Below are 13,560 nucleotides of genomic sequence, written 5' to 3' on the forward strand. Positions count from 1 at the left end.
GACTATTATTTGTTGGTTGTTATGATTGTATCTTATGATTTATGTTTTTATCACTTGGTTGCTTGTATGTATACTGAGAGTTTATGCACCAGAAACAAATTTCTAGTGTGTCCAGTCATACTTGGCCAATGAAGAATATTCTATTCTATTCTATTCTATTCTATTCTATTCTATTCTATTCTATTCTATTCTATTCTATTCTATTCTATTCCATTCCATTATTCTATTCTATTCTATTCTATTCTATTCTATTCTATTCTATTCTATTCTATTCTATTCTATTCTATTCCATCCCATTATTCTATTCTATTCTATTCTATTCTATTCTATTCTATTCTATTCTATTCTATTCTATTCTATTCTATTCCATCCCATCCCATCCCATTATTCTATTCTATTCTATTCTATTCTATTCTATTCTATTCTATTCTATTCTATTCTATTCTATTCTATTCCACCCCATTATTCTATTCTATTCTATTCCATCCCATCCCATCCCATCCCATCCCATCCCATCCCATTATTCTATTCTATTCTATTCTATTCTATTCTATTCTATTCTATTCTATTCTATTCTATTCTATTCTATTCTATTCTATTCTATTCTATTCCATTCCATTCCATTCCATTCTATTGTTATTCCTTATTCCTTAGTCTAGTCTAGTCTAGTCTGTTAAGTGAATGGCTTCCCAATTGACTTTGCTTGTCAGAAGCTTGCAAAAGGCGATCACATGACCCTGGACACTGCTGCAACCATCATAAACACAGGCCAGTTCCCAAGCATCCAAATTTTCATAACATGCCCATGGGGATGCTGCAATAGTCATAAGTGTGAAAAACAGCCATAAGTCATGTTTTTCAGTGCCGTTGTAACTTCAAATAGTCACAAATCTGAATTTTGATCACATGACCACGGAGATACTGCAACAGTTGTAAGTGTGAGAAACGTTCATAAGTCATTTTTTTTCAGTGTCGTTGTAACTTTGAACAACCACTAAACAAACTATTGTAAGTTTGTCCTGACTTGCTTACTCCATAGAGCTCAGTTCCTAGCAAGCAGCCAATGAAAAAAGAAATATACTTTATATACATGTATACCTCTTGCCTTTCATATATTCTTATATCTTGCAAGTCCTTTTGTGGTTTTGCAAACTTACCTATTCTGTGCCTTCCTCTCTTTTTCTACCCCAGCCTTCATTTTCCCCTTCCCCTCTATTCAAATACTTTGCACTGAGCTTCAGTCCTTTACATTTTGGGCTGGACCAGAAAGACCCAGGACACTTCCATTGTATGGCCAAGCGTGAAACATCTGCACGTTTTCAGGGAATTAATTTGGAACCTGGCATTCCCAAATCTTTTGGCAAGAGGGCGCCACTGGCCTTGATAGAAATTGCTTGCCGGTTTCAACAGCAAGCTTATCTTGATCTTAATTCATGCGTTCCTGTCCTGCATCCTTGTGAAATGGTGGTAGAGCAGGAAAAGGAAACCATGCTGAGGTTTGCAGCAACTGGTAGTGCTGGAGACCAGTTTATCTCCTTAAAAGGTACCTCAAGTTCTCCAGAGGTAGAGGAAGCAGAGAGAGAGATTTGGCTTTCTTAGAAAGCCATTTTGATGGTTGAATTTGGGCCTACCACAGGCGGAATGTTCTGGAAGGGACTATCCAGTCGAGTTAGTTATTGAGCAAGGAAAGGCTATGGAAATAAGGAGAAAAAAAAATCAGCCTATCCAAACCTGTCTATTTCTGGGCTATCAAAAGGCCATTCAGGCTGGAGAGCAAAAGTTGTAGAATGCTAATTAGCAATAAAAATCTACTTAATTATTTTTTTTTCAGAAAATATTTAAACAAATAAACAGCAAATCTCTAACCCAGTTATGGGTTAACTACATTTTTATGATTATACCTATGTATATGCACACACAATGGCAATTAGTATTTTAATGCTTGTAAATTAATATTATTTTTCCACGTTATTTGGTGCAGCCATCCTGGAATGGTGTGGGATTTCCAGTGATCTTATCTCCTGTCCAAGCTTCCAACTTTTACAGCTTCCCCTTGTAAGTCCCTGTGGCTGGTGTTTCACCCAAAGCTCAGCTCTAAGTTCAAGGAAACTATGAATTTAATCAAAAGGAAGTAATTATCTTTTGCTAGGAGGATGTACACCACTCTTTTTTGCATTCAGACTTCTATCTTGTAGCCTGCCTATTGCTGGTTTTTCATTAAGTTTTTCTCTTGTTTGGTGCAATTGGTCCACGAAAAGACATAATTTTCTGTTATTTCCTACCTACCTCCTCCCTTTTAACGTTTGTTCACGAGATATGTGAGCCTGTCAGCACAGCAATAACTAGGCTTTGTGTGAAATATATAAATTAGAGGGGTTGGTTGTTAGATTTTCCTAGAGCTTTTAAAGAACTGCTGGATGTGTTTGTGATGTGGCCAGCTAGAAAATGCAATGTTCCTGCAAAAAGTTAATTTAAAAAAGTATACACATCAAGTGCGATGTTCCAAATGACATTCTTTTAAGATGTGATAAGTGTACAGAATAAGTGTACATGCTCTACACGATCCGGCCTTCTATGGTAACATATACTGAATCTTTATGATCAAACACATGAACTGAAATGTCATGCAAAGCACCAAAACATGTCAGCCGTGGATTGGGTATGCCAGCCAGACTGAGGGATTGGGATATGCCTGTGTCTGTCTATGTTGTAACCATGGAGCTTTAGATCTCAAAATAATTAAATTAATCCAGTTTGATTTCCAAGTTAAAAGGTTTGGAGGGGAGATTTGTGATTGTTGATGCTTATTGTACAATAAAATTGGGTGCCTCTTTCTTGATGTTGCTTCCAGGATTGTGATTCTGACTTTGGTACATGATTTGCTTCCTTCCTCACTTGGAAACTAATAAAATCAGTATTTTTTTTCCATCGAGCAACAATAAGGAAAAAAAATCCCCATGTTGTCCTTCGCTCACTGGCATTCAACCTAACAGTAAAACACATTTGATACAGTGTCTGTAATCCTCAATTCTTAGCATTCACAGACCTTATAATCACCAATTACAGCACTGTGGGCTAAAGAAAGAAGTCAAACATTTAAAGAAATAATTACCTTGGTGCTAAATGCAACAGTTCCTCGTTTTTTTTTCCCTGCTTCTAAAATGCTTCATTGTAACCACCTTCATTTTCCATATTGCACAAATAGATGTCTGGGGTTCTTTTGATCCTGAATGTGAATTTTAGACAAGTTTAATAATTGCACAGAACATTTCGATATTCTTTCGGCATGTATGATATACTGAAATGATGTATAAAAATAAGGACTGCATAAAGTAACAAAAATTTCAAGTTACTGAAAAATGTATGAGTCAAATGTTTGTTTTTAAAACTCAGGCAATGCAGCATTAATTCTGAAGGCAAGATATTGAGACTCTTATGCATAGCTAATGACCAATATGTACTGTAATATTTCAAGAATTTTTCTTATATTTTTTTGTTGTTAGAATATGATCTGAGTAATTTCAGAAGCTAGACAGTTATATGTTCTATAAAAATGTTACGGCAAACAACGGAATACCCCATTGAATTCATCCAAATGCATCTACAAATATTGTTTGTAGTTATTTACTTTAACTATTTAACTAAGGAGAATTAAATGCCACTTCAATAGCATTAAATAGCAACACTGTAGCATACACTTTTCATAGAAAATTAACAAATTAGTTACCTGAAATTCTAAAAATTCGGCATTCAGACAAATGTGGCATGACTGTATCATTCATATGATGTTCTACAAGTTTAATTCTTAATTCTGCACCAAATGTTTGAGGATTTTCAGTGTTTTTATATAGCATACATTTGTAATCAAGCTACAACTATCTCTTCTATTTTTAAAAATGCTTTTACAATAATTTTACATTATAAATATATAACATCAGAGAAGGAAATTGTATAATTCTGTTTCTGAAAATTAGTAAAATCCCTATATCACATTTCAGCTATAATATTCAGCTACCTAAATGTATTTGGAAAATAAAAACTGCTTTTCCAAATTTGTATTTCGTTGATATTTAGAGCATTAAATGAAGGTTAATTTCCATTTAACGCAATAATTTTAAATACTGGATACATTTCTTCTATTTTTCTGCTTTCTTAGTATATAGAACCTAAAATACTAATGGGCTGAATATTATTTTGCATAGATTCATAGATTATTTCTTATATATTTTTTAAACATCCATATTACAAATCAAGTCTATTTAAGCAGTACTAGATTTAACATTTCTATCTGATTAAATCAAAGAAATTAAAACATTGCAATGCATCTAATGAAAAATATTTAAACATCAGTTTTGTTTATTGCAAGTTGCTTGCAAAAGTTACATTTCTCAATGGCATGTTTAATTTATACACACTCAATGGTTTGGTTGTTAATTTTCTATATTCACTCTATGTAAAAATTATAATTGATTTTAATATCTAAAGAGATATTCATCAACCCAGATAATACTTATTTTAATAAATAGCTCGTAGAAACTTACAGCATTTGGTTCTCTTATATATCAACAATTTACCTTTTATAAATTTTAAATGAAATAATTTTGGATATTAAGCCTTGATGTGAAAACACATTATTTGAAAAAGAAATCTAATTTTATTTGCCATTTATATTTATTTTACTATTTTTTTCTGAATATTAACTATTTACATTTTTATTTTTATGTGGTTAATATCTCCCTTTAATTGGTAGCAAGTAATGCTACTGAATGCTTTATTTAACAAAACAGACTTTTATTTTATTTAGAGACTGTATTAAAAATATTTAGCATTCTTAATCAGCACACATTATTTTGTATATGATTTTAGTTTTAGGTGATATGCAGAATGTCATCATTTTGGTGCATTACATTTCAAGAACAGTTCATATGCAGTACACTATATTTTTCTGGTATATAAAATAATTCTAATGATCTCCAAATAATATTATGATTCTTAAATATGCATTAAATATAATTAATTATTTTTCATATTTAAATTATGTTTTTTACATAAGATTTCCTTGCTGTTCATAAAAAGACGATAAATACAGCTTTTTGGCTAAGACAATTGTAGCCCTGTTGTTTAGCATACTTTGCATGCAAACCTCTTTAATTATTTTGGTGTAGGATATGTGAATAATATTCTGAATAATATACAGAAATATTACTAATATTTTGCTTTGTACCTAGCAGTCCCAGATAGAACATTATTTTGTAAATTAGTGTTAAATCTGAATATGCACACAATCTTTTACCACAATTTACATAATACTTGTAATATCTGCTCCCTATTATTTAGAATAATGGAATAGCCTAGCTTTCTCAGCAGTTTTTACTAAAAATTCTAATCATGTGTATATTTTTGCATATAATAACTGAACACAATAATACTAAATAGATTTTTAAAAAGTATTTGTTTTAATGTGCTTAGTTTCCATATAAGTATTGCTTCAACTCCTTTGAATAGTAATTATATTAAAATCACCAATATGCACAATATAGGACATTTAGATTTTGATTTAATCTTTGCAGTATGTTGCAGTGTTATGTTCATACCGGTAACTGGCAGATTTTTTTCCATGGTCCCTTGGATGAGGAAACATACTGTAGCATACTTTTCACTTCCAAGAGATGGGCTTAAATAAGTGAAAGCCAATTATGGAAGGAAAACAATTGGTTATTAATAGGACCTTTAAAATTTTATGCATAATCAATGAAAGTACAACATTGCAAAAAAAGGAGTAAAGTATAATGTACCAGCCAATGAATATTTTTAAAGGTTTAGTTATACAGGTTGTACATTATTTGCATATTCATACATTTTGCAATTCCAGGATCCTGAATTATGCAAGCATAAATTTAATTAAATCTAATAATTAATTGGTCGCCCTATAAACTTCTCTCCACAACTTCTATTTAATGCACCCAGTTTTAAATTCGGGGTGAACTTTTCCCTACAGCTCCCCAAATTTACAGAAGTTTCATATCCAGTCAAATCCTGGAACCTTTTTCATATTCTCTTATACCATATCTTAGGATATCGCCGTATCCTAAGCTGGGAAGTGCTTTTCCCCTATGCCAAATTTTGCTATTTCCCTTCATTACCTATTTCTAAAGACTTCAAACGTTTAACTGCCCCCACTTCTTGAACTGACCCTTCCCCCCATTTTTCCTACCAACACCTCCGGATTGGAACTGTCTAGATATTTTCTTCTTTCCTCTTTCCATTCTTTCCTCTTTCCCTTTTCCTGTTCTGGAACTCTTCCCCCTCCCGTGGAATTTTTTAAAATACGGAGGATCCCTTATTTCTTCCCTCCCTATCCCTCATTTCCAACTCCCCCCCAACCCCACCCCCACCCCCGGCTTCGATAAGGGCTCCTTTTCAGGCGCGCCCCCTCTCCATCCCCATCTGCTGTTGCTGCCCTGACCATCTTTTATCCTGGTGCTGATGCTGCTGCATCTTTCTCGTTGCCCGGGCAACCGTCGCCGGGAATGGGGAGGGGAGGGGGGAATTGATGGAGGGAATCCGGCGCGCGCCTGGGCTCGCGCTCTGAGTGCTGCCGCCGCCGCCGCCGCCGCTTCTGCTATTGCTGCTGCTTCCCCCCTCAGTCCCTGTGTATCTGGGCTGCCCCCATGCGCGCATGGAGGAGTCAGCTTGCGCCCACCGATGGAAGCAGAGGTAGGTGCAGTCTCTATGCAATCCCCCCCACCCCGCCTCCTCCTTTCCGTCTCCTTCCCTCTCTCTCCCATTTAAAAATCTTTAAAACTTTGCATATTAATATCTGCACTTTGCATAAATCTCACCCGCTCTTTATTGATTGCAAAATGCTTAATGCAGCAGCTGGTCTGTTGCACACACACGCAGAGAGACACGGCAGTCTATTCCTTTCTCTTCGTCTCTCAAACCGGCAGCTGCAATTGTTCCTTCCAAGAGCTTTCTTTTTTTCCTCTCTCGCTGGCATTTTTTTATTATTATTTTTTTTTTAGATGGTGGTGTCCGTGGCTCAACCTTTAAGAAAAGGCACCCCAAAAAATGCAAACGGGGAAAATAATAACGGACGATACATACATATAAATAGATATAAAACAATGCATTTTTTTTAAAAAAGCAAAAGGCAGAAACGATGCTGGCGTGGTTTTAAAAGACATTTTTATTCCTTGCAAAAGGGGTGGTGGTTTTTTTTTTGCAATGGTTACAAAAAAAAAGGCAATGTGTTTGCTTTCTGTTATTTCCTTTTACAAATGGCTTTGTGCATTTAGCAAAAGGTCGTTGCTCTTTTTAAAGCTTTTGGTAAAGAAGTGTTGCATGGATAAAAAAATGAAATAAAATCGGAAGACGGAGGAAGAGGTTTAGCGGATTTTCTGTAAATGTCTTTTCCGCTCTCGGCAGCGGCAGTTCGGCTTTCTGATACTCTGGCGATGGAAGAAAGAAGGGAGGGGATTTGGAAGGGGACGAGACCCAAGGAGACAGGGCGTTCGTATCTCCGGCGTTTGCGATTTTGAAAAGCGGGCAATTAATGCTCGGTAAATATGTGCTGTTGCAATATTAGGATAGCCCCCCCCTCCTTCGCGTGTGCCCTGTGAATGGTGGGTGCTGGCTTTAATACAAGGGGCGACGGTTGGACGGGACTGAGGCTATATGATTTTCGTCTCTTAATAAAACTCAAGTTGCCTAAGAGGAAAAAAGGAAGCTGGAAAGCTTTGGGCTGTCAGGAGATCTGAAGTGTGTGTATGGGGGGGGGGGTGCGGGTAAGAAAAAAAATAAAGGGGGGGAGGTGCAATGGCCGAAGAAGGGAGGGGAAGCAGATAAATACAAGGAGAAGTGGACTCCTCTTTTGTCCGCGGAAGGGGGGGGTGTGAGTGAAGAAGAGGAGAGGGAGGAAAGGATGAATGTTATTAATAATTATTAGTAGCCTATGGCAGCTATTGTTAGGAGCAGGAGGTATTGTCAGGAGGGGAGGATAGGAGAGATGGAGGGGTGTAAGGATGGGTGAAGAGGTCAGATCCTGACTGGGCCTGGAAGTGGTGGGGCAGTGGGGTGTAGAGAAGGGAACCCGTATTTAAGTATGAGGTGGATAGAGGTGATCCTGAGAGCAAATGATATGGCAAAGGAGAATAACCAGGGAAGAAGGTTAAAGAGGGTTGGTAGCTATCAGAAGCTCCAGGACGAAAGAGATGTGGGGGGGGGAGAGACATTACACTGGGACTGAAATATCTGGCAGATTAGAGGCGAGTGAATGGAGAAAACCAGAATATAGGGTATATTAAGTGGTAATAGGGGAACAGGATTTAACCCCTCTTCCCCCCAAAAGGAAGGAAGAGGCTGCCTCTTACGATGGGTTGTTAGTGTCAGCTTTCCTGGCCCCCTGATCCAGATTCTATCCCCCCCACCCCCACCCCAGTTCCTGCAACTCAAGAGCTGCAGTTTTGCAATCCTTGAAATATTACTTCTTGCATGCTGGAGAGAGAGTTTTGGCTGGACGGCCCGTTTGGCTGCTGCTTCCTCTGCCTCAAACTCTCTGAACCGCCAAGGCAGATTTGCATTTCTAAAGTTCTCCTTAGTTACTTGGAGTTCATAGCAATGATTTCCAGGCCTTGAGACAGAGGGGTGCTTATACCTGGTGGCGGTGGTGTCACGTGTGGGCACTTACGGGAGGTTGCCATGGGGAAATTGAATCCCTGTGCCTGTGCTACGAAGACCCCTGCTGAAGAAACCCTCAAGAGGAGGGTCTTGACACATGGCCCCTTCTGATGGGGAGCGTGCGAGACTTCTTGACACTGACTTGCGCTCCCTTCTCGCTTGGGAAATGTACTAATTTCAGACATTACATTTTTTAACTCCTGGCTGCTAAATTGCAGTGTTACCGCTGCATTGTTGGTGAAGGGAGTTACAAGACTCTTTGTATGCAGTGCCTGGGAAATAAATGCATGAAGGACAGTTAGGACTGGGAGTATTTCTAAGCCAGGGGAACAAGAGGAAATTACTGAACCTGAATTGTGTGTAGGTCTGGGTATGCGGTGTGTAGGAGAAGGAATGGGCATGTACAGGTAGTTCTCGGCTTAATGACTACAGTTGAGCCCAAAATTTCTGTGGTTAAATGAGACATTTGTTAAGTGAGTTTTGCCCCATTTTATAATCTTTCTTGCCACGATTGTTAAGTGAATCACTGCAGTTGATAAGTTAGTAACCGGGTTGTTAAATGAATCTAGCTTCCCTATTGACCTGTCTGTCAGAAGGCCGCAAAAGGTTATCACATGACCTTGGGGCACAGCAATAGTCATAAGTACAAGCCTGTTGCCAAGCATCTGAATTCACAATCATGGGGATGCTACAAAAGTTGTAACTGTGAAAAAACGATCATAAGTCACTTTTTTCAGTGCCGTTGTAACTTTGAACAGTCTCTAAATGAACTGTCGTAAGACGGGGACTACCTATAGTGAAGAGTTTCTGTGAATTTGTAGACCCCTATAAAATTGATCCTGCTAGGTTAAATATCCTGATCAAGATCATTTGAGGCTCTCCCTCCAGGAGTGCAAACTGACCCCCCTCCCCAGAGTACAGCTTACTATCACAGGCTATCTTTCCTGGTATGGTATGGATTAAATTGCCATTAATGTCTTTCCTTCCCTTCAAAGTTAAGTGAACCAGTATGAATACATCAGAAGACTGTGCATCTTTTATTCCATAGTAATTTTTAAATATTTCTGGTCTCTGTTTTGGTGTCCATACAGAGGTAGGAATGGTCATTGTGTAACAGCTGGATTCAGATACTATATCTAAGCCTTCATGAATTTGGCTTGTAGGAATCCAGCATTATGGCTTGACATGTATGAACCCAGCATTGTGACTAGCAAAGTGTGGTTGATGGTTTAGCATTGAGTGTAAACAAAAGTATTATAGCTTATTCAGCAAACTGCGGTTAAAACAAACCATCTGTGGTACTCTTTCATTGCCTGAATGTTCAACCCAAATACTCTGGGTTAATTAATTTGGAAGAGCTAACATCCCCTGACATGAAACAGAATCCTCATTTCTTGTACAAACATTGACAAAAGAGTAAAAAACAAAAGCTGCATTTTATCACTTTGACTCGGCCTATAGTAATGTGAGTTAAGAGGCAGTGGTTTGCATTACGTTCTCTTGCATATGCACACTGAGTATATATTAAAGGATGATTAAAACATATTAAGGGGTAAACATGCTGTGGCCTTGAGTTAAGTGTTAATGTAATTGAGCAGGTCCTTTTCTTCACAAAGACTCACAAATTCTTCTCCAGAACAGTTGTCCTTTTTCCTGTCTCCTTCTCTGTGGGATGGATCTTTATAACTGAAAGGCTGCAGAACGTTGCGCTGAAGTTCTGGTGCTGAAGGCGATTTCAAATTTGGGTTTCCTACAACAGATTCCTTGCTAGAAGAGACCCACTCTTGAAACATTTCCTCTGTATATGCAAAAGTCCTTTTTCATCTTGTGGAAAAATTATTGTGGAGTGATTATCGTATATTGTCACCGGTGGTCCTTTTGATGGCAGTGGTGTATTTGTGTAAAAATTGATAGGATTTCTCATTTTGGGAGGGTTGGAATTCGTATAGGTAGTCCTTGACTTACAGTTGATTTAGTGACTGTTCAAAGTTACAACGGCACTGAAAAAAGCAACTCACGGCCATTTCCCACACTTACGACCTTTGACACAGCCCCACGACCATGTGATCAAAATTCAGATGCTTGGCAACTGGTTCATACTTACGACCGTTGCTGTGTCATGTGATCGCCTTTTGCAACCTTTGGACAAGCAAAATCCCTAGGGAAGCCAGATTCACTTAATAACCGCATCACTTATCAATTGCAATGATTCACTTAACAACTGTGGCAGGAAAGGTGATAAAATGGGGGCAAAACCCACTTAACAAATGCCTCACTTAACCACAGAAATTTTGTTGTGGTTGCTCGCTGTAGTTTCTGTTGAGCCAGTGAGGATTCCCCTTTGGTTTCTCATACTGTGTAAGAATTCCTCATTATGTATTAGAATCCACTCATTCTATCTATGACATAGTGGCTGAGGCTTATTAAGAGGTATATAATATCGCATCACATGAATACATAAAGTGAAACTAGTGCCTGTACATTATGGTGATCTTCTTGCCTTAATACATAGATGTTTGGCGCACCTCAGCCTACTATGAATTAAATGTTTCTCTAGTGCATTTCCCTCCCTCCCTCCCTTCTCCTCCTCCTCCTCCTCTTTATGAGCCAGCGCCTATACATCTGACACAGTTCCCACTGTGTATTCTGTCAATGGGTGGGTAGATGTGATTGCTTGTGTATGTGTGCGTCTTTGTTGGGTGTGCTTCCGTTGTTGTCAAGTGAGACCTCATTTCTCTGCAGTGACCTTTTTTATTGATGCCTGGTGTGTGTGAGTGTGTGAGTGTGTGTGTGTGTGAATGTGCGCACTTGTGTCTTTACCTCTCAGTAACTCTTTCACGACTGCAGGGACTCTGCCCCTGATCTTCCTCTACAGCTCCCCCTACTGGCATGGCCTAGCAGTGAAGCTTGATGGAGCGGGCCTGCCATTTCTCCAGGCAACTTGCTTTTCTGTCCCTCATTTATGCTCCCTTCCCCGACATTTCAACCTTGGTTATATATCACTCTAAAGCTTCTTGCTGTTTACTGAGCAGCAGCTCACTTTTTTTTTTATCTGAGGAAGTGTATTCAGTTTGGCTCCAACAATGACCAGCTCACCGTTAGGATGTCTAAGGATCCGCTCACATATTTTGATTCTCTTTCTCTCTTTACCATGGCATCGTTACACTCTCTTCAAACTGTGTACTGTTTTTTTCCTGATCAAATGTTGTATTTTTTTTTAAAGCCTTTTTCTTGCATTCGGACACCTCCCCTTTAGTGCCCTCTAATATGCTTTGCTACTTTCTTTCCACGCTCATTGTATTCTTTTTCAGTTTTCCTCTCTTCTCTTCTTCCCAGACATTGGTGTCCTTCAGTGCCTATTTTCACTTCTCTTTTCCCTTTCGAGACTCTTCGATAGATCCCCTCCAAATTCTATTCCTTTCTGTCTCAGTGTGTTAGCCGTTTTTTTGTCTAAACAACCTTTCCCCCCTGAAGTCTGCCCTCCCCACCAGAAGTGATATTTCCATTGGAAGGGAAAGCATCATCTTTTCTTCCTCTTTCTTGAAACCCAGAATATGAAATGTGACAGTACAGCAATTCTTAAAAATGAAAATGAACACAAAACAAAACAGCATTTTTCATGTAGGGAATCAGAAGAAAGAGAGAGAGAGAGAGAGAGAGACGCTGATTTAAGCTTTGTAGGAGGCAGTGAACCCTACACCAGTCATAAGGAATTTTGCTTGAGTGGAGAATTGTGAGCCACAGTTCTCCAGTGCTACGGCTAAAGCAGCCATTTCCTGGTCAAGAAACTGACCGCCAGCTCCATCTCACCCGACAAAGAGTCCAGGTCATTTATTCCCTGAATGTCACCTGGGGAGGGGGGGGGAAGGAAGAGAAAGCAGTCATACCCTCAGCCATCAAACACGCCATCTTCCCCTCCTGCCTTGTCCTACTTTGGTGTCAGTTTCATAGGGAATTAGATGCTTTCCACTACATCCTCAAGCACACCTTTACTATATTTTTTATCTGGGGTGGGGTGGGGAATTGTTAGAAGGCCTGCTTCATTGCCGGTTTGAGCATCTCAAACTCAAGTAGAAATGGAAAGGCCAGAAAAAGCAGTGAAAGGTGAATTAAAATCATTTCTCCGTTCCTCTTGAATCTCCTGAATGGGTGGATGGATGTTTTTAAAAGAAAGAATTGAAATTACAGATTCTCTTCTATCAAAGTACAGAAGGGAAGCCGTACAAAAGAAGCTAAGCATCTTTAAAGAAAAAGGCACCCTCCCCCCAGTAACAATTAACAAGAATCTGTTGTTATCTGTACAATTTATCTCTTGTGCTATTCGAACTGGCTAAGAGATCCATTTATAAATGCATGTTGAATGGGAGCTAATCAATTTAATTAATACTCTGACTTATTTTTCACATGTACTGTCAAAGTATAAATGGCAAACCCATAAGGATAATTATAAATCTTTCCTGATTTAAAAGGTTTTGAAATGTAGTTAATAAAAGATAACTATGCTTGCAAATACATGAAGACGCTTTGCCTACAAACAGAGGATTGATTTGTACACAGTAATTAAAAGTTACAGAACATCCCCATTTTAAAATATTAAGCAGAATCTTTTTGAACTCCATTACTACTATATATGTACACACACACACACACACACACAATGCCGTCTGAATTTTTCTTTACAAAGCCTGTCTCTTCTTATCAATATTATTTTATAGATTTTAGGATAGGTACCTATAACAGGTGTTTTGCTTCAGATTGGCACAGCTATACAAAAGATCAGAGTTTCGGTGATAATAGAGAGAAATTCTCATTTGAAAGTATGTTTTGTTTTGAGTATCTGTAAATAGGTCTGTCAATAGCAGAATCAATTGATGAATTCAT

At 38.3% G+C, this 13,560-nt stretch overlaps 1 protein-coding gene across 6 annotated transcripts in view; it reads left to right on the plus strand.

The window, feature by feature from the left end:
* The window catches only part of POU2F2 (POU class 2 homeobox 2), a 136,957-nt gene that overhangs the window by 10,113 nt on the left and 113,284 nt on the right, over nucleotides 1-13,560 (plus strand). The window contains exon 1 of one of the 6 annotated variants that reach the window (XM_039352154.1): nucleotides 6,545-6,717. The exons of 2 other annotated variants lie outside the window; for them this stretch is intronic. In XM_039352154.1, the coding sequence (XP_039208088.1) occupies nucleotides 6,672-6,717 (46 nt within the window). In that variant the 5' untranslated portion in view covers nucleotides 6,545-6,671. Of the gene's footprint in view, nucleotides 1-6,544; nucleotides 6,718-7,483; nucleotides 7,563-13,560 lie in introns of those variants that run through there. 3 more of the 6 variants (XM_039352159.1, XM_039352156.1, XM_039352161.1) reach the window with 3 other exon arrangements.

The sequence above is a fragment of the Crotalus tigris genome, unplaced genomic scaffold (assembly GCF_016545835.1).
Source record: "Crotalus tigris isolate CLP2741 ecotype Arizona unplaced genomic scaffold, ASM1654583v1 scf7180000018413.2111637, whole genome shotgun sequence".
Lineage (NCBI taxonomy): Eukaryota > Metazoa > Chordata > Lepidosauria > Squamata > Viperidae > Crotalus > Crotalus tigris.